The sequence below is a fragment of the Ostrea edulis genome, chromosome 2, assembly GCF_947568905.1.
Source record: "Ostrea edulis chromosome 2, xbOstEdul1.1, whole genome shotgun sequence".
In the NCBI taxonomy this organism is placed as follows: domain Eukaryota; kingdom Metazoa; phylum Mollusca; class Bivalvia; order Ostreida; family Ostreidae; genus Ostrea; species Ostrea edulis.
Genome location: NC_079165.1, coordinates 45049801 through 45074568, shown reverse-complemented (window position 1 = coordinate 45074568; position 24768 = coordinate 45049801). Strand labels below are relative to the sequence as shown.

Here is a 24768-nt window from a genome sequence, read left to right as displayed (position 1 = left end):
GGTCATTATCACACTAAATACCTTTTGCGGCCATTCAAAGCTAAAACGCATCAAAGATGCGTATGGCCAAGTTGCAGTTTGGAAAATTATGCAAGCTTGCATTCACGAAGTAGAAATATGCACGTATTACTGACTATTTAATATAGTTTATAAGTATGAAGCGATTTTTTTTTGCTGTCTGTAAGCATATTATACTTTGTGACAATATTACCTTTGTTCATGAATTATACTACCAATCAAACTTAAACAGCTGCTGATTCAATGATTGGAATACAGAATAAATAAATAGTAAGTTATAAAGAATGACAGAATGAATTTTTTTTTCTCTTGCTGACTGTACTTTTAATTTACTGCCAAACTGTCATGTGGGTACTTGTTTAGTAGGTTTTGATAAGCCGACTACAGGTTTAAACAAAGATGCTGGGTAACACCAAAAAACAAACAAGAAAATTATATTAAAAGTTTGCTTTCAAAGTATGTTTTTTTTTCTTCATTTATTAATGGAATGTTAATTTGCATGTTATTTCCGTGTACAGTATTTAGCACACAAATAATGTGTTTTAAGCTTCTGAGGATATTTACATAATACTTAAACAGAGAAAACAGTCACTGGTGACCTGAGCATAGACCAGTAAAAAGGGATGATCCTCTTAATTCTAGGGAATGTGTGCACCTCCCACTTTCTGGATTAAAATTTCCAGGGGAAAATCCCTGCCCAATACACGATACTTTACAGTACATGTACAATGTAGTTTAATAATTTGGGGTATTTCAGTGTACCTTAAAATTTCAGTCTTATTAATCCTTTTACTTAGATGTTCTTGCATACAGTCAATAGATACATGCACTTATTGAAGACCTAATTTTTTGAAAACATTTCAGATATGTTTAGAGGAGACTGCATATGACATAGAGAAAGTAATCAACTTTGTACTAGAAGATAAACTACCACCTTCTCTACAAACCATAGACAGACAACTCCCCAGGTAATACCAGTAACCCAGAGATTATACTCAGATACACATTCTCAAAACATTTGATTCACTTCTATTTAAACTTTCTTGTTGAAATGTGGAGATTTGTAATTGTACAATTTCGTCCTGTAAGGGGCCTTGCCTCATTGTAATAGTTAAGTGTGAAGCTATGGTGGAAACACTGCAAGGATGCAAATGTTAATCCATATACAAATGAGAAGCATACAGAAAGTCAGCTGTTAAGGCATTGTATCTGTAGTTCATGATGACCTGTAAATGACAGGACAGATTTAAAGTACAGTATATTGAGTATTTTGGCATAAATTTAACGATTTTTAGGTTACATGAGTAAACTTAGGTGATCTATTGCAATCGGTCTGCGTCTGTCGTCGTCCGTTAACAAGTGAACATTTTAAACTTCTTCTTGATAACTACCATTCCATTTTAAATTTCATGATCCCTGGGCTAGGGGTTCTAATCCCAGGGTGGGGCCAAACTTGGTATATAATGTTTATGTGTTAAACATTTGAATAAAATCTTCTTTTAGTGCTATTGATATTAAATTGAAATTATAAATGGATATTTAAAAGGAGCAGGTAATCCTTTACCAAAATTGTAAAGAAGTATAGCGCACCTGGTATGCAATTTCGCCTACATAAATACTTTTTTCTTGAATATCATTTTTTTTACAAATATTCTGCTATACAATGTAAGTTTATACTTGTGTTTACCCAAATTACTCAAAAAAGATATCTATATGTTGGTAGTATCTTTATTTGATAAGCATAAACATCACCGTGATTATATAGAGTATATAGTAGATGTAACGTAATGGGCCTAAAAAATTGCAAACTGTTGCAAAAGGCCACCCTAAACCAGAAATAAAACACTGAAATTGTTTTACTTGAGTATGGCTGTACATAAGTTCATTTGAGGAAATTTGGTTTAAGGTGGCCTTCTTGTTGAAAATGGCTAAAATATGACAAAAATCGTTCTCAAAATTTACCTTGAGATTTAGCAGCCTGTCAAACGTTACACCTTTAATCTTACATGCCTGGGTGGCCTAGTGGTTTAGGTGCTCAGTAATCTTACACTTAAAAGCACAGATTCTGAGTTCAAGTACAATATTTTACCAATTTTTTTTTTGTTTTTTTTTTTGCTTACATTTTTTGGGGGTCGTTTTTTTGAGGGAGGGTGTTATAAATGTGATACATATACTATAACAAATATTAGTCATTTTCATCATAAATAACTTCCAATATTTGCAAGTTACGACTTAAAGAAAAGGAATTTTTTCAGAGATCACTAGTTCCGTTTGTTTACACTAACCTGTTCCTGTGTGCACAGGATTTTCAAACCGTAATATGGCTGACGAAAAGCTAAACAAATACTACAAGAAAAGGGCACAAATGCACAGCATGTAATAACTAAAAATATGTCAAGGGAGGAAAATAACTGTTATACAGTTTGACTTCTTTAAAGTAAATATAAAAACTCATGTACATTGTAGCAACTGTCATATGATATTTAGCCAAAGCTAAACACTCTAATTATCAACCAAAGGTAAATGAACTGATGAAATCTATTAAAGGTTCTGCAGCCATGTCAGAAAAAGACAGTGAGCTAAGTAATACCAAATGTAAAAGGGTTGCTGTGTGATATGAATGCACGTATGAAAATATTGTACAGTTCATCATTCCTCAGGAACATGGTTTATTGGTTAAAGAACGACTCATAAAAATGTCAGTAATGCTAAACTGCGGCAGTTAACGAAACACCTTACATTTAAAAATAACATGCCAATCTATTATTGGAAACCGGTGTTTTCCCTTTAGATTTCTGAGTCGGCCGTTTCGTCAGCAAAAGTGCTATACCTCTTTGATGATCTCAGGAGTAGGGGTTTTAGTATTAGAGAGGGGCTAAAATGATCAGTTATTCAATGTGTGAACAATAGACATTTTTTACTTCTTCTTGATAAATACCATTCCAATTGTTTTCAAATTTGGTATGAAGAATCTGCGCGACAAATGGGACATGAATTGTAAATTTCAGGACTCCTGCGATGTCGGGGCAAAAACTGCCCAAAATTGACCAATTATCAAAAATCTTCTTCTCTACAACCACACATATGTAAGATAAACTAAATGCATAGTGATATAGAGCATGAAGGCCTCTACCAAAATTGTAAATTCCATGGTTGCTTGGGTAGAGGTTCTGACCCCAGGGCAGGGCCTAACTTGTTATATAGTGCTGATGTGTAAGACACTTAAATAAAATCTTCTTTAGTACTATTGATACTAAAATGGATATTTAGGAAGATCAGGTAGTCGTTTACCAAAATTGTAAATTTAAATGATCCCAGGGGTAGAGGTTTTGTTCTCAGGGCGGGGCGAAAATGATCAGTTATTAAATGTGTGCAAAATAGAACTGTTTTAACTTCTTAATAACTGCTATTTCAATTCCTTTCAAATTTCGAATGAAGCATCTTTGAAACAAGGGGGACATAAATTGTAATTTTCTAGACTCCTGCACCCCTTAGGCCTTAGGAGGGGACTATTAATGTCAACACACCATGTTTATAATGTTGCTGAATATTATACATTTATTGCATGATAGTGAAGGAGATATTATAGGGTTATTGAACTTATATTGGTGAATATTGGCACAAGTTGGCTGTCAAAATGCACGAGCTTGCGAGTGCATTTTGACAGCCAACGAGTGCCAATATTCACCAATATAAGTTCAATAACCCTTTTATTATATAGCTAAAGTATTTAGTTGTTAAATTATATCCCTTTTCACTCAAAATACTCCAAAATAGACGAGAATTCATCAATATTGGCACCTTACATGTAAGGTGAAAGTGTGCAATAATCAGCATGCATTTCTTAACTGTTCAATATTAAACCTGTCATTGATGCATGAAGCAAACTGATTTTGTGAATGGGGACATCATAATTTATGTACAGTAAAATATTTTGTTTGAGTAAATATCGAATACCGGCTCTGTCAGATTCGGAGGACTGTCTTCTGTCATTTTGGCTTGTTTACGTCGTTACGGTAAGGTCTATATTGAACGCTCTTACTCGGAATGTTTCGGGCACACGATTTACGCAATGCAAAGTTAGCGTTCAATAAATTCTCAGGATATTGAACACTAACATTCTCTAGATTTTACGCAGATTTTATAATAGACTATTTATTAGTTATATGATAAGAAGATTTATTCACCCAAGAAAAATCATATTCCCCAAGGGCAACGCCCACGGCGAATATGATTTTTCTGGGGTGAATAAATCTTCAAATCTCCCTCACTATCATGCAATAAATTATTTATTATACCGAAACAAAGCAAGACTACAAAAATGCATTTGAAATTGGAGCCTGCTCATCTATACATTGTATGTGGCTGAGATCGCCTTAACGGTAACGCTGCGCTGTCCACTTGTTATAGAAGGTACAAACAACGAAATTCAGTGATATATGATAACCAGTTTTTGTATTTCCATTCTCATTGAATGCTGATTTACTTGCTTGTTTTTGTATATACCAAAACCAGGCAATTTAACTGTGTATCAGAGACCCGCATATTTTGTGCATTATGAACTATGAAAGTGCAATTACTCAGACTTATTGTGATTCACAATAAACTTTGTTTACCTTAATTGACGTTAAATTTATGGAAATGCACGAGGCTGCCCAAGGGGTGAAATATGATGGGGAGATATGATGTTTGAGAGGGAGATATGATGTTTTATCATCCCTGGCATGTGACTATCTAAACCAATCAGAATATGTGTTGCATAGAATTCTCGTACTGAGGTATAATAATATAATTTAGCTTAGATATTTTCAGAACAGGACATTTTTTTTTTTTTATATTTTTTTTTTATAGATTTTTAGCCCTTTGGACTAGTGATATTTTTAACTAGTACTCAGGTGACTGATAAAGCCTGTGGGCCTCTTGTTCCATAAATTATGGGTATATATATTTAGTGAGAACTGATTTTAGCAACTTTATAGTTTCAATAAAGACAGCTATTACCTCCGATATGGAATAAATATCAGTGATATTCAATTTTAGCGATCTCAACAAAATTAATTCCTCGTTAAAAATTCTACTTATATGATAATAAAAAAGAATAAGACAATTTAGAGATATGTACTCCTCTGGCATTCATATGGAAAATTGTCCTCATTTTGTGGATACTTTATACTCCAAATACTATGGACCTCTGTCATTTGATAACAGATAGCTGGATCTATTATTCATTTCTTAACTAATGAGTTTACATAGGTTTCAGAGGAATATACATGTACTAGTTGGGGAAGCCTAGTGGTATGGGTGCTTGCTTTGCAATTGCAAGGTCTGGGTTCCATTCTCAATTCCGCTACCTCATCAAACCTTACAACTTTTAACATAGGTAATAGTGTTCCTTTACCAAGCACCTGGCTTTATTGTGAAAGTCACGGACTTTAGGATATTACCAGTAAAAAAATGGAGGTCCCTCACTGCTTTGGCCTTGAGCATGGCTGTAAGTGCCATGCGTAGGTCATAATTTGTGACACTTTACCGAAAGTTGATGATGTCTCTACATAAGTGAATAATTCTCAAATGGGAGATAAAACAACATGCAAAATCAAAGCATACGCATGTGTGCCAATGTTTTACATGTAGTGTATGGTGTGATCATATTTTGTGCTCTAATTATGCATTTACATCTAAGGATTGAAAACCAGGTGATGACACATTTAGAGTTCTTTCATGAGGAAAAGTTTCATGATCATGCAGATTTTGAACTGTTTTTTGAAATCTAACACAGACAAAATCACATTTTATAATTTGGCCTGGAAGTGAATTTTTCAAAATTTTTGTATAAGGGAATGTCTTCAATAGAAGAAATGTTTTTACTAAAAATTTCAAAGAAATTGATGAATATTCTTGAGAATTTATGTGTACAAAATGGGCGAAGGGGGGGGGGGGTCAGAAGAAACAATAGAATCACTAGATCTTTCGTTGAAGGTGAAAGACCTTAAAAATAACAAACAGTAGAATAAGAAAGTCTTCTATGGAAGAAAAAAGATAAAATAAACTGGAGAATCACTGTATAAAGGTCTTCCATTGGAAACAGAAGACTTAATGGAAAAAGAAACCGAAGAATAAAAGATATTCTTCTATTTGAAAAATTTGCCTTTATAATGAATTACTGTAAGGTTTTACATTGAAAACAGAAAACCTTGTAAATCGAGGTCAAAGAAAATTTTAGTGTAGCTTGTAAGGCAGATATAATGTTGAAAGGTATGTGACTTTCTGGCACTCAGTTATGTAATATTCAATACGGGTGCCCCACTAGAGATATTAGTCCCACTAGGATTGGTCTAGTTGTCCTTGTACTTTGATTGTCTCTGTAGAAAGCTACCAACACCCCCTGAAGACTCTGTCATCGCCCAGAGAGCCAATATATTTGATCATGATGAATTTGATGTATACAGCAGAGATAAAGTGGACATGTCCAGGGTTCATAAAGGCAAAAGGTAATTAATTCATATCTATTTTCTGTCAATCATACATTTCAGATCCAGTGTATAGTCAAAAAAGCCAATCTCAAAATTGGTCCAAAATGAAACTGTTCTTCTAAACTGACTCAAAGTTTTTCCTTTTTCAAAATACATGTATTATTGTTAAATTGGATCAACTTTTCCCTCTATATTCATTAAAGTCAAATTATCCCAACTTTTCTCTTTAGCAGGGTCATAACCTCTGAGAATTGTTATCTTGATATTTTTAGTTTATTGAGCTTTCGGCTCAAGTTAAGTTTTTTAATCGAGTTTTGTATGTCATCCATATGTCTATCGCATCTGTCTGTAATTTGTAAATATTTCACATTTTTGACTTCTGAAGTTTGTTCTTGTCATGAAACTCTTTTCAAGACCCACAAGCATGCAATTTGTCAAAACATTATGCATGCATGATCGTATGTAGTATAGATTTATGTTTGTTCTCGCTATGACCCCTGGGGCTAGCGAGGGGCCACATTAAAGAGTTTAAATTTTTCATAGGAACATGAAAATCTTCTCAAGAACCATAAGGGTGCAGTTTGTCAAAATGATATGTAGTGTAAAATGACATATAAACATTCTGTGTAGTGTAAAATGATATACAAACATCTTGTGTAGTATAAAATGATATACAAACATCCTCATGTAGTGTAAAATAATATACAAACATCCTGTGTAGTGTAAAATGACAAACACCCTCATGTAGTGTAAAATGATATACAAACATCCTCATGTAGTGTACATTTAAGTTCACACCTAGTTTGTTCAAACCAAGATCTTGGGTTCAAAGTGGGGTCATAAAAGTGCAGGAGGCAAATTTTTATGTAAAAATGCAGTAGTTCAGGTAAACTATGTGACCCATGAGCCTCTTGTTGGCAATATAAAACTATTTTAGAAAGAATTCTTTAATTGTTACACAGACCTTGTATGATCACCATGCAACACTTTGCTGTATGATACTCAGGTGACCATTCAAGGTCCTTCTCTCTTTTTTTTTTACCAGTAAAAGATATTTTTCTCCTTTTGTTTCCCCTTTAGATAAATTTCCCCTCAATTGAAGAATACCCCTACATAAGATAGTATAATATAAACTTCAACAAAAGTACTTTTTATGTACTCTACTATAATTTTCTATTCTTCTGAAAGCCCAACAACGTAATAATAATAAGTAATTAGTCATGTATACATTGTAACCTAAGAAGGGTTACACCCCCTCTTCTTTTTTTGGGGAGTTACATGATACCATCTAAAGGTAAAGGCTAGATGAAAACCCTGCCATTATTTAGGCCCATGGGCTTGTTGAAGTGGGTGTGAATTTTGAAAGGAACATCATTTAAGATTTATGTAATTACATTCACTTTCAAATTAGGGGGAAAACTGACAAGATGGACCTGTATGATGAAGACATGGCAGCACTGAAGCCAAAATTGACAGAAAAGTACGGATACCAGGTTCATGTGGAGGTTGTGGAGACTGATGATACATCAGAGATGTATGATGACGAGTATGATGATACTTACGATACTATCAATGTTGGAGCTGATGATGATGATTCCGCTGATGAGCTGTCACAGAGAAGGTAACTGCTGTAATTCTAAACGTTGCTGCTCTATTACTGCAGTGTCATGTGATGGCCCAGGTATGAACATTTCTGCTTCTCTGATTTCATGGATGAATATGGTATCAGAGCTCAGAATTTTTTATGTGGGCCACATTGAAATTTAATCTTTGGTAATAGTATGGTAGACTTGTAAATTACAAGTAAAGGAGGCAAAGCATGGTTACCCTTAAATTACATTAGATGTTGTAGAGGCAAGGTCTAAAGAATTTCAAAATGAACAAATTACCTGAAATCAGAAAATAGACTTGCATTGTTTCTAGATGATGCCAAAGATTGTACCCTACACTTTTAACTCACCTGAACCGTAAGCAGAATTGAGAATTTGATGATCCCAGGGGTAGGGGTTTTGGTACTAGGGTGAGGCCAAAATGGTTAGAGTAATTAAATGTGTGATATATTTAGAAGGAGCCGTTTCATAGGAAAATGCAACTTCCAAGCTGATTGATGTTGCCCATGGACCTTTAGTTGTACATTGTGAAAGACTGGCAGATTAAAACATTGTGTACCAGTGTGATACTGTGGTTAATTCCAGAAACTGTCTTTACTAAGTTCAGTTATACCAAATGAATCTGATATGTCTTTACTAAGTTCAGTTATACCAAATGAATCTGATATGTCTTTACTAAGTTCAGTTATACCAAATGAATCTGATATGTCTTTTTAAAAGTTCAATTTTACCAAATGAATCTGAAATAAATGGTAGGCTACATGTATATGGTTATGTGGTGAAAACCATCAAGATGAATTAAAATACAGTTGAACTTCGGTACCCTGGATATTGATATCTCAAATATTGGTAAGTCAAAGAGAGTTAAAAGTCCCAAACTACATTTTCTTTATGTATTTTAACCTCAAAATCTCGAAACCTTAGATACCGGTATCTCAAAGTTTTTTCTCAACCCCATTGAGTTCGAGATAATGAGGTTTGACTGTAACACTGGCAGCATCTGATGTAGATAAGGTATTTGTACAGTTCTAGATCTTGAAATAGTCACACAACTCACCCCATACATGTGATGTCACAATGGCAAAGAGATGATGAGAAAGACATGGCAAAGGGTGATAACTCAGATTAGCCTCAGTATTGTTTTATGAAACCTGTACCATTTTTCTTGTCTTCAAACAATTGATATACATGCATATAACATGCTACATATTTATTGCAGGCAATTTACAGTGCCAAGAGTTTTGGCAGCTAGACGAGATAATAAGGCTGACTATAATGAGGAAAGTTCAGAGGTAAATATGAATTATAATTCTCAAAGTCTGGTTTCCATGAGATTCTTAATCAGAAATGACAATGCCTTTTGCATCAAGAACAATGAAAACTTTGCTATGGAAAGTTTGGATGCACTTTTCTGCTTTGTCAAGCATATATTTTTATTGCTACTTGTTTTTGTCCATCATCGTGCATTTGTTTGTGTTGTAATATCTGAACATTTTCAACTAATAAACAAATGCTACTTGGCGGTATCATTTATCATATAATATCTGTGGAATAAGGAGATCAACATTGTCCCCGGTGTGCTGAGGGACATGATCAAAGCCTTTAAAATATTCCATTTTAAAAAATCTTATTGATACCCAAGAGGCCCAGAGGTTGCTTATGTCCATAATTAGGAGAATTAAACATCCATTTTTATCACAAGGACACCCATGAGTTCTGAATTTTAAAAATGCACTCTTGTGGTATTTGCACTCAACACTGCTGTTTTATGTTGTGTGATACTCAGGTGACTGTTAAGGTCCATGGGCCTCTTGTTATTCTCTTACATGTGGTCAAATGTTGGATAATTTTGATTGGTGCAAAGACTTTTGTCCATATCTATTAAAATTCAGTTTACTAAGGATAGGAAATTCTGGCTAAGTTTGCCAGGAGTGAAGATGAGAGTATTGGATCAAAATCCTTGGCTAGCATAGGTGTAAAGATATTTACTATTGACTTATTACTGCACTGTCACAACACATTAGCTCATCTGAGCTGAAAGTTCAAGTGAGCTTTTCTGATCACCTGTTGCCCTTCTTTCTGTAAACTTTTCTTATTTTTGGCTTCTTCTCCAGAACCACTGGGCCAATTTCAACCAAACTTGATAAAAAGCATCTTTTGGTGAATGAGATTCAAGTTTGTTTAAATGAAGGGCAACACCCTTATCCAAGGGGAGATAATAGCAAAAATAGCGAAAATACTTTGACAATTTTTTGAAATCTTTTTCTACAGAACCAGCGTTCCAATTTCAAACAAACTGTGCACTTTAAAGCATCCTTGGGTGAAGGAGATTCAAGTTTGTTCAATTGAAGGGTCATGCTCCCTTCAAAAGGGAGATATTTACAAAAAATGTGAAAATAGGGTGCGTCATATAAATATCTTCTTCTCAAGAACCACTGGGCTAGAAAAGTTCATTAAGGCCACACCAATTTGTAAAATAGTTCTTCGAATTTTCAAACAAAAAAGTGAGGCGAGAGGGCGAAATGATTTTACAAATATTATTTTTATTTTGGAGATAAAAATTATGAGGCGGGCGAATACATTTATCATTCAGCATCCTTTCAGAGTACTCCTGTTATGATAATTATCAATCGCATCCTGGGCAAGCATTGCTCTACTCAGGTAGGATTACTCTGCTCCTTACACAGGTGCTAGTGGACATAGCTCATATAGGCAAGCATTCCTTGTCCTCAACCTTCATGTATCAGGTGCTAGTTAGCATGTTTCATATAGGCAAGTTTCACTTGCTCTCAGCCTGTAGTTTATCCAATTCCACAGAGTAATTTCTATGTTGTCTCAGTCATAACTTGAGTCTTCTTGTTTTGGTGCTGCTGATAAATACTGTGTATTATATTACCTAGCTGCATGAGCCCTAAAGGCAAAATTTTAAGTATTAGATTAATAAAGATGAAATTCAAGATTCTTTCTGTTGTTTTTTGGGTAATAAAGTGTGATTTTAAAAAGTAAGCGCTTAAAATTAAAGATCTAAAAGCATCAGATATCATTTGTTTACCACGGGAACTTAACATTTTTCAACTTTGTTGATATAGTTTACATTAAATAAGAAGTATTTCAGGTTTCAAAGACTTCATTTTCTTAAAGGGACTGATTCACGATTTTCCCCAAAATTTTGTTTTTTACTTTTAATGATCTAAATCTACTGTCTAATGTGTTTAAAAGATTTCACATAAAAATTAAGGTTATACATTATCACAGAAGCTCATTTTAGAGAGTTTATTATTTGTTTTGTAAACAAAGATTGTGGGTATGTTATTGTTTACGAAATCTTCAAAAGAAATGGATATTGATCTAGGTTTATTATATCTTTCACATTTTGAGCATTCTTTGGGTAAAATGTGTCATCTAAAAGTTAAAATTTGTGACTATGCAAAATTAAGATGCTTTATATTACAACATTAATATTTCACTGGTTTGTTTGTATACATAGAAAGACACGAGTCTTTGTTTACATAACACAGATTTAAGGCTAAAATATTGCTTTTATTCTTGCATTCAGAAGGTCAAAATTTTGGTTGTCAACATTAAATGAGTTATATTTTTAATGTTTAACATCAAAAATGAAAAATATTTTTTTCAAAAATCGTGAACCAGTCCCTTTAATACCTAATACATGTACTTTGCAACATTAATTCATAAGATCTTTTTAACAAATTTCATTTTAGTTTCATTTCTACAAACTTTCGATTCAGATCTAAGCATATTGCTAGGAACATGTCCAATTTTGAAATCTCCAATGTATCGCTTTTAGTATTTTCCTGAATTTTAATAGAACACACGTAATCAACAATCACCAAAAATCTTTTGTGAATTTGTCGTTAACTGTCGATCCGATCACAGGTGCTTGGGTCATAATATATGAATACACATCTAACCTTACACATATGTAAATAATCTAAATATGTAGAAGGTTATATGTGTATTCATATATTATGACCCAAGCGCCTGTGGATTCGATTAAGAATAGTCCTCAGTATTCCTTGCTTGTCGTAAGAGGCGAATAAATGGGGCGGTCCTTCGGATGAGACTACAAAAACTGAGACCGTGGTCACAGCAAGTGTGGCACGATAAAGATCCCGCCCTGCTCAATGGCCATAAGTGCTGAGCATAGGCCTGAATTTTGCAGCCTTTCACCGCCAATGGTAACGTCTTCATGTGAGTGAAATATTCTCAAGAGATACTTTAAACAATATATAATCAATCAATCGTAGGCTGTTGATGTTCTCTAACGAGTGGCATCGAATAGCGCTTTAAAATTTTCTTCGGCTTCCAGTTCAATTGCAGTTTAAGGAACAACTTCCACTACAGTGTTATGAAGTATTGTACATATTTTAAAAGATAGATATCATGAATAACTTAAAACACCGTATTACACTGTTAGGAATTTTTTCGAGAGCCCGCGATTCTGTCATTTGTCAGGCACATGCATCAAGGTCGTTTACAAGTGCCCTTGTTGTAAAAAGTCGAAAATATTTTACGCAGATATTTTTGGACACGCGGGCGGGTATTATTTTTTGATAATATTATAATTTGGATTTATTACAAATAGAAGCGGCGAATCCGACGAACTAGATTACAAATTGGCGTGGCCTTACATGAAAGCTTCCTAACATAGTGTAGATTCAAGTTTGTTAAAATCATGGCCATTAGGGTTAAGATGGGATCAAAGTTTTACATGCAAATCTATTGGAAAGTCTTTTAAAATCTTCTTCTCAAGAACCACTGGGCCAGAAAAGTTGAGATTTATATGAAAGTTTCCTAACATAGTGCAGATTCAAGTTTGTTAAAATCATGGCCTCTAGGGATAGGATAGGACCACAATTTACATGCAAATAAATAGGGGAAATATTTAAAGATCTTCTCAAGAACCACTGGGGCAGAAAAATTGAAATTTACATGAAAGCTTCTTGATATAGTGCAGATTCAAGTTTCTTAAATTCATAGCCCCTAGGGGTTAGGATGGGGCCACAATAGGTGATCAAAGTTTTACATGAAAATATATAGGGAAAATGTATAAAAAAGCTTCTCAAAAACCACTGGGTCAGAAATGTTGAAAATTTCATGAAAGCTTCCTGGCTTGGATTTGAGCAGTCAAAATTTTAGTAAAATCTCAACCTTGAGTCTAAGTTTCGATTTATGTTTCTTTCAAGAAATCCAAGCCTAACATAATGCAGATTCAAGTTTGTTAAAATCATGCTGCCCAGGAATAGGGTGGGGTCATAAAGGGGATCAAAGTTTTATATGCTGATATATGTAGGATATATCTTCAAAAATATCTCTTGAGCTATCTAAACTAGGGCTTTCATATTTTGTACATTTATTCCTTACAGCAAGACCTTTCATGTGATCCAGTGGTGCGTGACCTTGACCTGGAAACTTTTGATAAAAATCTTACCTTTTCAATATGTCCTGAACTTGAGATCTTTCATATCTTGTGTATAAATTTTTTAAGGCAGACCTTTCCTTTTATATCATGTCTTCTGACTGTGTGACCTTGAAATCTGAGTTTGACCTACTTCTAAGAAAAGATAACCTATTATGTATATCAGACATTATTTTATGTAGGGCTTTCATATTTTGTGTAGAGATTCTCTATGGCAAGACCTTGTGATACGTATTATGGTGTTTGATCATTTGACCTATTTAAGAAAAACATGACCTGAAACATTAAATCTCCTGAACTATTTAAGGTAAGACTTTTGAATATATATTCTTTATGGCAAGACCTTGTTATACTTTGGTGCTGACCTAGAACAACGGCAGAGCCAAGGTGGCCCAGGTGAGCAATGTGGCCCATGGGTGTCGTTTCCATAAAGCACAACAGCTTCATAAACTTTGAAATTCATACTTTAGCAATTCCCCGGGTGTTATATACAATGAAACAAAAACACTTTAAATTTCTGAACACCACTAAAGATTTTTTCAGAAGCGATTTCATTGACTAACAAAAAGGTTGCTCAAACATGACCCTGCATATCCTTGTAGTGAACTAAGTGAGCGGATCGAAGATCTGATTTTAATAAAATTCATTCATTAAAGATATACTGGCATCACAAAGCAAAAACATGAACATGTAACTCAGAATGACTTGCCCTTCCTTCTTTTCTTTTCTTGTTATACCCCCCTCAACAAGTTGTGGGGGGGGGGGGGGGGGGGGTATACTGGAATCGGGTTGTCCGTCCGTCTGTAGACGCAATGGTTTCCGGGCTCTAAAGCATTATCCTTTCCATCTACCGTCACCATATCATATATATGGACTACCCATGGGATGAAGATGTTCCCTATCGATTTTGGGGTCAAAAAGTCAAAGGTCAAGCGCACTGGACATTGAAGTAGCAATATGGTTTCCGGGCTCTAAAGCGTTATCCTTTCCACCTACAGTCACCATATCAAACATATGGACTACCCATGGGATGAAGATGTTCCCTATCGATTTTGGGGTCAAAAGGTCAAAGGTCAAGCGCACTGGACATTGAAGTAGCAATATGGTTTCCGGGCTCTAAAGCGTTATCCTTTCCACCTACAGTCACCATATCATATATATGGACTACCCATGGGATGAAGATGTTCCCTATCAATTTTGGGGTCAAAAGTCAAGCGCACTGGATATTGAAGTAGCAATATGGTTTCCGGGCTCTAAAGCATTATCCTTTCCACCTACAGTCACCATATCATACATATGGACTACCCATGGGATGAAGATGTTCCCTATCGATTTTGGGGTCCAAAGGTCATGCGCACTGGACATCGAAGTAGCAATATGGTTCGGTTTGTCATGCCATTTGTTTTTTACACTCAGAAAAGAGGTAGTTTATACCTATTACCAACACCCTTTGGGAGATTGGGGTAAGCGGGGGGTATTCTTAGTGAGCATTGCTCACAGTACCTCTTGTTGACCCTGGAATGAATATGTGACCTATAGAGGTTAGGTTAATAGTATCATTTTTATGATTTTGAAAAACTTGCATTTAAATTAGATAGAACTTTCATGATGGATGACATTTGAAGTGAGCTGTAAGTGACACAATTACACATAGAAATTAGAAATGAAAAGAATAATGTGCAAGAACTACATACAGTGACATTGTACATGATTTTGGAGCAGGTTTAAGAATTTGATCTGTTATAAAATACATTGGGGGAATACCGGTAAAATAAGATTAGTCGATCAGGCCACACCAATTTGTAAAATAGTTCTTCGGATTTTCAAACAGAAAAAGTGAGGCGAGAGGGCGAAATTATTTTACAAATATTATTTTTAATTTTGAAGATAAAAATTATGAGGCGAGCGAATACAAGAAATATAAATATTTTTAATTGAATTAAGTGTGATTTTAAAAAGCGGGCGCCTAAAAATAAAGATCTAAAATCATCAGATATCATTTGTTTACCACATAAACTTAATATGTTTCAACTTTGTTGATATAGTTTACAAAAAATGAGAAGTATTTCAGGTTTCAAAGACTTATTTTCTTTATACCTAATACATGTACTTTGCAACATTAACTGATAAGGTCTTTTTGAAGCATTTTATTTAAGTTTCGATTCAGAGATATGCATATTGCTAGGGACACATCCAGTTTTGACATTCATTGCAAATGCAATATCCATTGCATCACTGAGCATTTTCTTGAATTTTGATATGACATCACCAAACCTTTTGTGAATTTGTCGTTAACTGTCGGTCCGGTTTAAAATAGTCATCGATCAGTACCCCTTGCTTGTTGTAAGAGGCGAATAAATGGGGCGGTCCTTCAGATAGGACTACAAAAACTGAGATCCTTGTCACAGCAGGTTTGGCACGATAAAGATCCCTCAGTGCCATAAGCGCTGAGCATAGGCCAAAATTTTGCAGCCCTTCACCGGCAATGGTAACGTCTTCATGTGAGTGAAATATTCTCAAGTGAGACTTCAGTCAATATATAGGCTAATCAAACAATCAATCATATGCTATCAATGTTCTCTAAATAGTGGCATCGAATAGCGCTTCAAAAGTTTCATCGGCTTCCAGTTCGATTCCAGCATAAGGGACAACTTACAATCCAATATCGTACATATTAAGATAGACATCATGAATAAATTAACCGTATTACACTGTTAGGAAATTTCTCGAGAGCCCGCGCTTCTGTCATTTGTCAGCATATACATCAAGGTTATTTGTGCGCTTGTTGTAAAAACTAAAAGAAATATTTACGGATATTTTTGAACACGCGGGCGGATATTATTTTTTGATAATATTATAATTTGGATTTGTTACAAATAGAAGCGGCGAATCCGACGAACTAGATTACAAATTGGCATGGCCTCATGGAAATAAATTGTGACAGACTAGTTTTTCATCAACCATTTGTGAATATAAAATAATGTATATAATAGTTGGTTTACAGTAGGTGAGCGATATACCCCTCAGGCCTTTTGTTTCTTTCTGTAGAAATCTTACTACCCCACAGGTCTCGTTTCTTTCTTTAGAAGTCTTACTACCCCCCAGGCCTTTTGTTTCTATTTATGCCCCTCTTCAAAGAAGAGGGGCATATTGGTTTCCACCTGTCGGTCGGTCGGTAGACCACATGTTGTCCGCTCAATATCTTGAGAACCATTCACTTGATCGTAATGATATTTCATATGTGAGTTGGTTATGAAAAGAAGAGGACCCCTATTATTTTTCAGGTCAAAAGGTTAAAGGTCAATTTACTTTGGACATAGGAATATACTGTCCGCTCAATATCTTGAGAACCCTTTGCTTGACAGACATCAAACTTGGTGCACTGGTACATCTTAAGGAGTAGATGACCCCTATTGATTTTGAGGTCACATGGTCAAAGGTCAATCTGGACATAGGAATATATTGACCACTCAATGTCTCGAGAATCCTTTGCTTGACAGACATCAAATTTGGTACACTGGTATATCTTTAGAAGATGACCCCTATTGATTTTGAGGTCACATGGTCAAAGGTCAAGGGTCAAACTGGACATAGGAATATACTGTACATTCAATATCTTTAGAACCATTTGCTTGACAGACATCAAACTTGATACACTGGTACATCTTCAGGAATTGGTGACCCCTATTGATTTTTAGGTCACATGGTCAATCCACTCTTGACATAGGAAGATATTGTCTGCTCAATATTTTGAATTGATGATACTACTCTCAATTAAATGATGTGTGTGCATAACCCTTTTCAATTTTGCACCATGGGGGGCATATGTGTTTTACAAACATCTCGTTATAGAAGTCTTACTACCCCGCAGGTCTCGTTTCTTTTTGTAGGAGTCGGATGAGGAAACACCAATGAAGGATGAGTTTGTTCCTAATCCAGCTCTAATTCGCCAGAGAGCAGAAGAGCGTGCTCAGTGGAAAGCTCAGAGAAGGACACAGGGACAGAAGACTCAGTTCAAAGGTCAACAGCATGCTCAAAATCAAGAGAAAAAATATGATGTCAAAGGTGGACCAAAAGGCAAAGGCCAATCAGGAGAAGTTTTGAAAAACAGAGCATATAAAGATAAACACAAGTCCAGTCAAGCCAATCATAGTCGAAAATATTTTGCAGACAAGAAAAGAATGGGATTTGGTGGGCCACCAAAATGATGTCTGAATAAGTGCAATGCAGCCTACATGAAACTTCAAACTCTGTGATAAACATGATTCATGTAGTCACAATTTCTTGGTGTCTAAATCTTGAAACAGAATGGGAAAAAAATAAATGAATGATGATGATATATATTGTTGAGTGACTTTTGTGTTTGGTACACATTTTAAACATTATACTGTTCATCTCTAAATGTCAGTTTAAGGGCAGATTAGGCAGGTGTTGCTTAAAATGCAGAATGGAACAGAAAATAGATTCAAAAAACTAATATTGTGAAAATCAGCTGGAATCTGTTCTAAAAGTACAATCCAGCAAGGCAAAACTCATACACAATGTATTAACAAGCATTCTGAGAGTACTGCATGGCAATACATAGTCCCCTACCAGTTGCAAAAATTACTGAACCACAACAATACTCAAAAGTTCATTATGTAGGTTATGGTAAAAGGAAAAATTGGGGAACCAGGATAGGAATGGTTGGAAATCAACTACTATTCGAGTAGAGACTAGACCAGGAAAAAAAGACAAATTTATAATTACGGTAGGTTTAGGTCTTTAACCAAGTCAATAAACTGCGACATGTAGGTGATCATGAATAATTTAGCTATATTGTTGTATTACTATGCTAGAAGTTTTAATGAGTGTAGTATTCTTATCTACAGAGATAAGAAACTTGGATGAATGGACCGAGATGAAATTCAAACTTCAAAGTTATTTTTCTAAGTCCAAGGGCCATAACTTAATGAAAAATCAACAGACCAACAAAATTCAAACTTGATCTGTAACTTGTTATGGCAAAGCAATGTACCAAATATCAGATGAATATCTGCAAGCACAACCAAAAAAAGTCCGGAAAACTGATAATTCATGCTATTTTTTTAAGTCCAGGGGCCATAACCAAGTGAAAAATCAACGGACCGAGATGAAATTCGAACTTAATCTGTAACTTGTTATGGCAAAGCTACATACCAAATATAAAATAAATATCTGTAAGAACAGAGAAAAAAGTGCAGAAAACTGGACAGACGGACAGAGCGCAAACCTAAAGTCCCCCTCGACTTTGTCGGTAGGGGACTAAAAACAAACAAATCGTTTAGATAACTGGCTCATGCAATAGAAAACTGTATAATTACATGTATAACAAATGGCATGTGTAAAACTGAGTTTATGAATACCAAATTAGCTGTTTTGAGGAAGCATTATGCCATATAGCAAGTCTTTTTTAAATTGTAAATACAAACCCAAGCGATATAATTGCCTGTGATATGGATGGTACATGATATGTCCGCCAGTTTTCAAGTGAGAACCTTCTAAATGTTCCCCAAACTTAGGGAACATATTGTTTTTACTCCATTTCTTCTTGTTATTTTCTGTCCATGAGGGATCGATATGAAACCTCTTTAAGATGATAGTATATCATTTTTGACAAATTTGAAATTTACACATTTGTAGATGAAGTGTAGAATGAGTCTGAACGTATAAGCACAGGCATTGTATTTTTGGAACACTATGGAATCAGTCTCCAACTTTTTTGTTCTTCATTAAAATCATTTGATTTAAATTTCGTAGGTAGATATCGAGACCTTGAACTGATCTGCATGGTCAAAATTACCAATCCACACACACATGCACTTCATTTTGATTGGATATTGCCAAAACATCTGCAATTCTCAACAAAAAAAAAGCAGATGAGTTGATATTCACAGCATAGGTATATAATATGTGTATCTATAGATTGATGTAAAATGAAAATGCCCATGCATCATCTTTTATAGGTTAAATTTTTGTAGAACAATACCATTTTTGTTTTTCATCAAATTCTTCAAATCCATCATCAACATGTATTGGACACACTGTAATTGGATACATAAAACCACTTATGCACGCAATAAACACATCTTTCAGAACTAAAAATGCAAAATGTCTTTCATTGCATAATAGAGTAAATGAAAACAAAATATTTTCTCATTTTTCTGGTTTAATGTAGAAAGACATAATTGACAAAGAAAGGGACCATCTCACAATATTATTTACTCAGCCATTTATCTTTTTCTTACAAAATTTCCCCTGCAAGTTAAAATTTTGCTGTATCTAGAAGTTTGGCACATGATACATAAAATGACGGCACATGCAGAAGTGGAAGTAAATTACAAATCGATGATTGAAACAACAATTTACGGACAATATTATCTGAAACAGACTTTTTTTTTTACTTCGAAGATTCTATATGTAAGTAGACGTAAAGCTACTACAATCTACTACTGTACAAATTCATTACACAGTTGTACTTCATATAAATTAACATTAACTTTAGTCTGTTCATCACATATATGCTTAATAATGGATGGATTATCAGTTGAAAACAAAATACAAGCAATGTATTGGACTTGTTTGTATGCAAGTTTTTGGGAACACAGACTCAGATCTATAAAATATTACAACCTCAATTTTTTTTATGACATAAAGTTAAGAAATGCAATTTCTACTAACAAAAATCACAATGGGTTTATAAGATAGCACCATGTTTACAAGTCTCTAAAGCAACACAGGAAGTGATGTCAAACTCTCAAGATGACTACTGCATTTCCATGGCAACAATATTTAAACCACTGGTGATCGCTCTCTAAATTATTGCATTCATCACTGGTTGAAAATACTGTATGAAGGAATTTATTTGCCTAGATTTACTTTAAACTTGCACAAAACACCCACCCTTGAAAAATACCCAACAGACAACTAAATAATTTTTCACACACTAAAGCTTCTGTTTGCAGAATGAGTTATTAATACAATACTCATTTATAAAAGTGTAAATACATGTACATATAGTAAGATCACATGATACAGTAAGACAATGAAATATGACACACATATTAGGCACTATACATATACCTGTATAAATATTCTGAAAATTGTGTTACAAATGAAAGGGTTAAAAACAATGTCCATGCAAAACAAATGTCATACCACAAAATTATACATTTGATAAAAAAAAAACTATCTACTGTCAACTACACTTTGACTAAAAAATACACAACATGTAATTTTTTAAATGTAAAAACTCTGTTTGTTCAACCTATTTCCACTAATTAGTAGTCTAAATATAGAAATATCCTTGAAACAACCTTTTTTTTTAGCAATCACAATTTTAGCATTTATGAGGTGCAAAATGAGGTACTGTAAAACTTGATAAGTATTGAAACTAGTTGGAGGTAAAACTACATAAAACAATGCTTTGTTTTATTACTGTGGAATTATCATTGTCCACGATGACGATTTTTGTGGGTCTCCTTGTTCAAGTTCACTGCACAAGGTGGTTCTACTATTGTGAGTTAAATTATGCCGTTCACAGCCCCAATGAAATACTGTACTGTAATAGTTGCATGTACAGAAGTGTTCTAGCAAAATACAGATCCACTAATCAGACCCTCCTGAGAGAGAATAACTGGCCCCCATGAAAGAAAGTGATCTCACAGTAATTTGTACTTAAAACTTTGAGAATCCCAACATATTTATACTATGTGAACATGAAATGAATGTAAATCGTTTAAGGAAAATCTACTGATTATCCTCGACAGAAAATAATACACATTTTTCTTCATAAGATATCATGTTTGATAACTTACAACCTATGTTAATTTCCATGTCTACAGTCACAATGCTGATCATTACTTTCATCAACATGACAGACAATGTCCATATAATAGACATCAACAAACTTGAGTATTAACATGCTGACAATAAAAATCATCTAAAATTTGAAGAAAAAAATATCAACCATCACATATCACCTCTATGTGACTTTGCTGTACAAAATATCTGTGGTATATAATGCATATAATAACTACCGGGTTTTCTTTCTAGATCTCCATTTACTACTGAGAACCAGGGTTTTCAATTCCTATGTTCTTGAAACACCCATCTGGTAGAGATTCTTTGATTTCTTGTATATTGTCCACTTCTTTCCTCAAATATGTCAAATCATCTTCATACTGTGCTACTAGTTGCAAGATTTTGTCATTGGCTGTTTCTAAACGATTGTATTGCTCTTGCAGATCAGTTCCCATTAATTCTTTTTCTGCATCATCAAGTTCTTGTTCAAGATCATCAAGCTTATTAACATCCACATTGACTAACTGACCTGCAATACATAATACAAATAAATTTAATTCTGTTCAATTTCCTGTAACGGAAGTAATATACAACAAAGCTACAGCACTTTGAATGGTCTCTGCAGAAAAAAAAAGCATCTGCTTTCTACAAAACAATTTCCTTGCCACTGACCTTGACCATCTACATTCAATTATATGAGATAGCAGACCCACAAATTTGGTAAAAACTTAATATGAAATATGGCTCAAATATAAGCAAAGTGGCACAAATATTGTGCATAAGATGGATTGCACACATCCAGGAATAAGCAAGATACTGTATCCCCACATGTTTCTCTGTCAAGACTGTTGCTCTTTTCTACAAAATGCCTCCATTTAAGATATCATATTACTAAGAATGTGATGACAGACAGACGAACATTGTGATTCCTACAGGGTTTCTGCATTTCAATGCATGGCCCTAATAATTGTGTTCCAACTTCATGTACGTTTTTTCAAATTCATATGTACCTAATAGAGTTGAAATATTGGTAACTGTCTCTAGTGCTTTAGTAACGTCATCAGACACTTTCTTAGCTGTATTTTTGGCTTCATCTGCTTTTCCAAGAGCCTGTAACAAACAAGTCAATGAGTCAATGATGTATACAACAGACCTTTAGATATAACACTAACAAAGGCCCATGGGCCACATTGCTCACCTGAGCCATCTTGGCCCTGCCATTGTTCAAAGTCTAAAACCAAAGTATAACAAGGTCTTGCCATAAAGAATCTATTTACAAACAAGAGGTACTGTGAGCAATGCTCACTAAGAATACCCCCCGCTTACCCCAATCTCCCAAAGGGTGTTGGTAATAGGTATAAACAACCTCTTTTCTGAGTGTAAAAAACAAATGGCATGACAAACCGAACCATATTGCTACTTCGATGCCCAGTGTGCGTGACCTTTGACCTTCTGACCCCAAAATCGATAGGGAACATCTTCATCCCATGGGTAGTCCATATGTATGATATGGTGACTGTAGGTGGAAAGGATAACGCTTTAGAGCCCGGAAACCATATTGCTACTTCAATGTCCAGTGCGCTTGACCTTTGACCTTTTGACCCCAAAATCGATAGGGAACATTTTCATCCCATGGGTAGTCCATATGTATGATATGGTGACGGTAGGTAGAAAGGATAACGCTTTAGAGCCCGGAAACCATATTGCTACTTCGATGTCCAGTGCGCTTGACCTTTGACCTTTTGACCCCAAAATCGATAGGGAACATCTTCATCCCATGGGTAGTCCATATGTATGATATGGTGACGGTAGGTGGAAAGGATAAGGCTTTAGAGCCCAGAAACCATATTGCTACTTCAATGTCCAGTGCGCTTGACCTTTGACCTTTTGACCCCAAAATCGATAGGGAACATCTTCATCCCATGGGTAATCCATATGTATGATATGGTGACGGTAGGTGGAAAGGATAAGGCTTTAGAGCCCGGAAACCATTGCGTCTACAGACGGACGGACGGACAGACAGACGGACAACCCGATTCCAGTATACCCCCCCACAACTTGTTGCGGGGGGGTATAAATATGAAAGCTCTACTTTAAATAGTTCAGGACATATTAAATAGGTAAGGTTTTTTAAAAGTGGGTCAAATGAGCATCAAAGACCATTGTGTCACAAAGTCTTGCCATAAAGAATCAATATTTAATAGGTTATCTGAAAAGTAAGTCAAACTCGAAGTTCAGGTCAAAGGACATGATATAAAATGAAAGGTCTTGCCATAAGAAATTTATATATAAGATATGAAAGATTTACCTTAGATAGTTCCAGATATAATGAATAGGTCAGATTTTTCAAGGTCAAAGGACATGATATGAAATGAAAGGTCTTGCCATAAGAAATTTATACACACGATATGAAAAATCTATCTTAAATAGTTCCAGAGAATAGGTCAGATTTTTATCAAAAGTATGTCAAACTTTTAGATCAAGGTCATAAGATCACACACCATTCAATCACATGAAAGGTCTTGCTGTAAAGAATGTATATACCAAGTATGAAAGCCTTGCTTAAATAGTTCAAGAGACATTTCTAAAGATTTTTCCTACTTATATCATCATATAAAACTTTGATCCCCTATCGTGGTCCCAACCTACCTCTGGAGGCCATGATTTGAACAAACTTGAATCTACTCTATGTCAGAAAGCTTTATTTTCCATTTTTCTGACCCAGTGGTTCTTAAGGGAAGATTACAATTTTCCCCAATATATCCAAATGTAAAACTCTGATCCCCTATTGTGACCCCACCCTACCCCTCAGGACCATGATTTGAATAAACTTGAATCTACTCTATATCAGGAAGCTTTCATGTAAATTTCCACTTTTGTGGCCCAGTGGTTCTTGGTAAACGTTAGAGATCCCTTCAACCAAGGATGATTTGTATTAATTTTGCTTGAAATCTGTCCCTTCCTCAGGATGGGGGATGAATGATTACATAAATAAATGATAAAATGAACAAAGCAAAATTACAAGTGACACTGAACTACACAAATTAACAAATTGAATAATTATGAAATTAACAAATTGAATAATTATGTAACACTCTTCATTCCCCCATTATTGTTTAGTGTTGATAATTTGATCTGATGAATAAAACTCTGAGTGCACAAAACATGTCTGCTGGTTTCAATATCTGATGGTGAAGTGCAACTTTTTATTATATAGCAAGAAATAAAGTCATACATATAAATATCCTCCCTAGGATGAAATTCCTACTAAATAAACATAAAATAGAATAAAAATGAAATTGCCAGTTAGTAACATGGGTCTCTTAGTACTATTAAAGAGTTTAAGATGCAAAATCTTAACAGAATAGTAACATTTCTTAAAGACTATGCTATTGTGAACAGTAAG

The 24768-nt window shown here is 34.7% G+C and overlaps 2 protein-coding genes across 4 annotated transcripts in view; one reads left to right on the top strand and one right to left on the bottom strand.

The window, feature by feature from the left end:
* Positions 1–17880, top strand: part of LOC125679362 (activating signal cointegrator 1 complex subunit 2-like) — a 40077-nt gene extending 22197 nt beyond the window's left edge. For all 3 annotated transcript variants that reach the window (XM_048918539.2, XM_056154180.1, XM_048918540.2), the window contains exons 9-13: positions 883–986; positions 6387–6509; positions 7903–8112; positions 9321–9393; positions 17432–17880. In XM_048918539.2, coding sequence (XP_048774496.2) covers positions 883–986; positions 6387–6509; positions 7903–8112; positions 9321–9393; positions 17432–17749 — 828 coding nt within the window. In that variant the 3' untranslated portion in view covers positions 17750–17880. The remainder of the gene's footprint in view (positions 1–882; positions 987–6386; positions 6510–7902; positions 8113–9320; positions 9394–17431) is intronic.
* Positions 17881–19710: 1830 nt separating this feature from the next.
* The window catches only part of LOC125679358 (laminin subunit gamma-1-like), a 61027-nt gene continuing 55969 nt past the window's right edge, over positions 19711–24768 (bottom strand). The window contains exons 26-27 of the mRNA XM_048918527.2: positions 22373–22472; positions 19711–21891 (exon numbers count right to left, since the gene is read on the bottom strand). Of these exons, the coding sequence (XP_048774484.2) occupies positions 21626–21891; positions 22373–22472 (366 nt within the window). The 3' untranslated portion in view covers positions 19711–21625. The remainder of the gene's footprint in view (positions 21892–22372; positions 22473–24768) is intronic.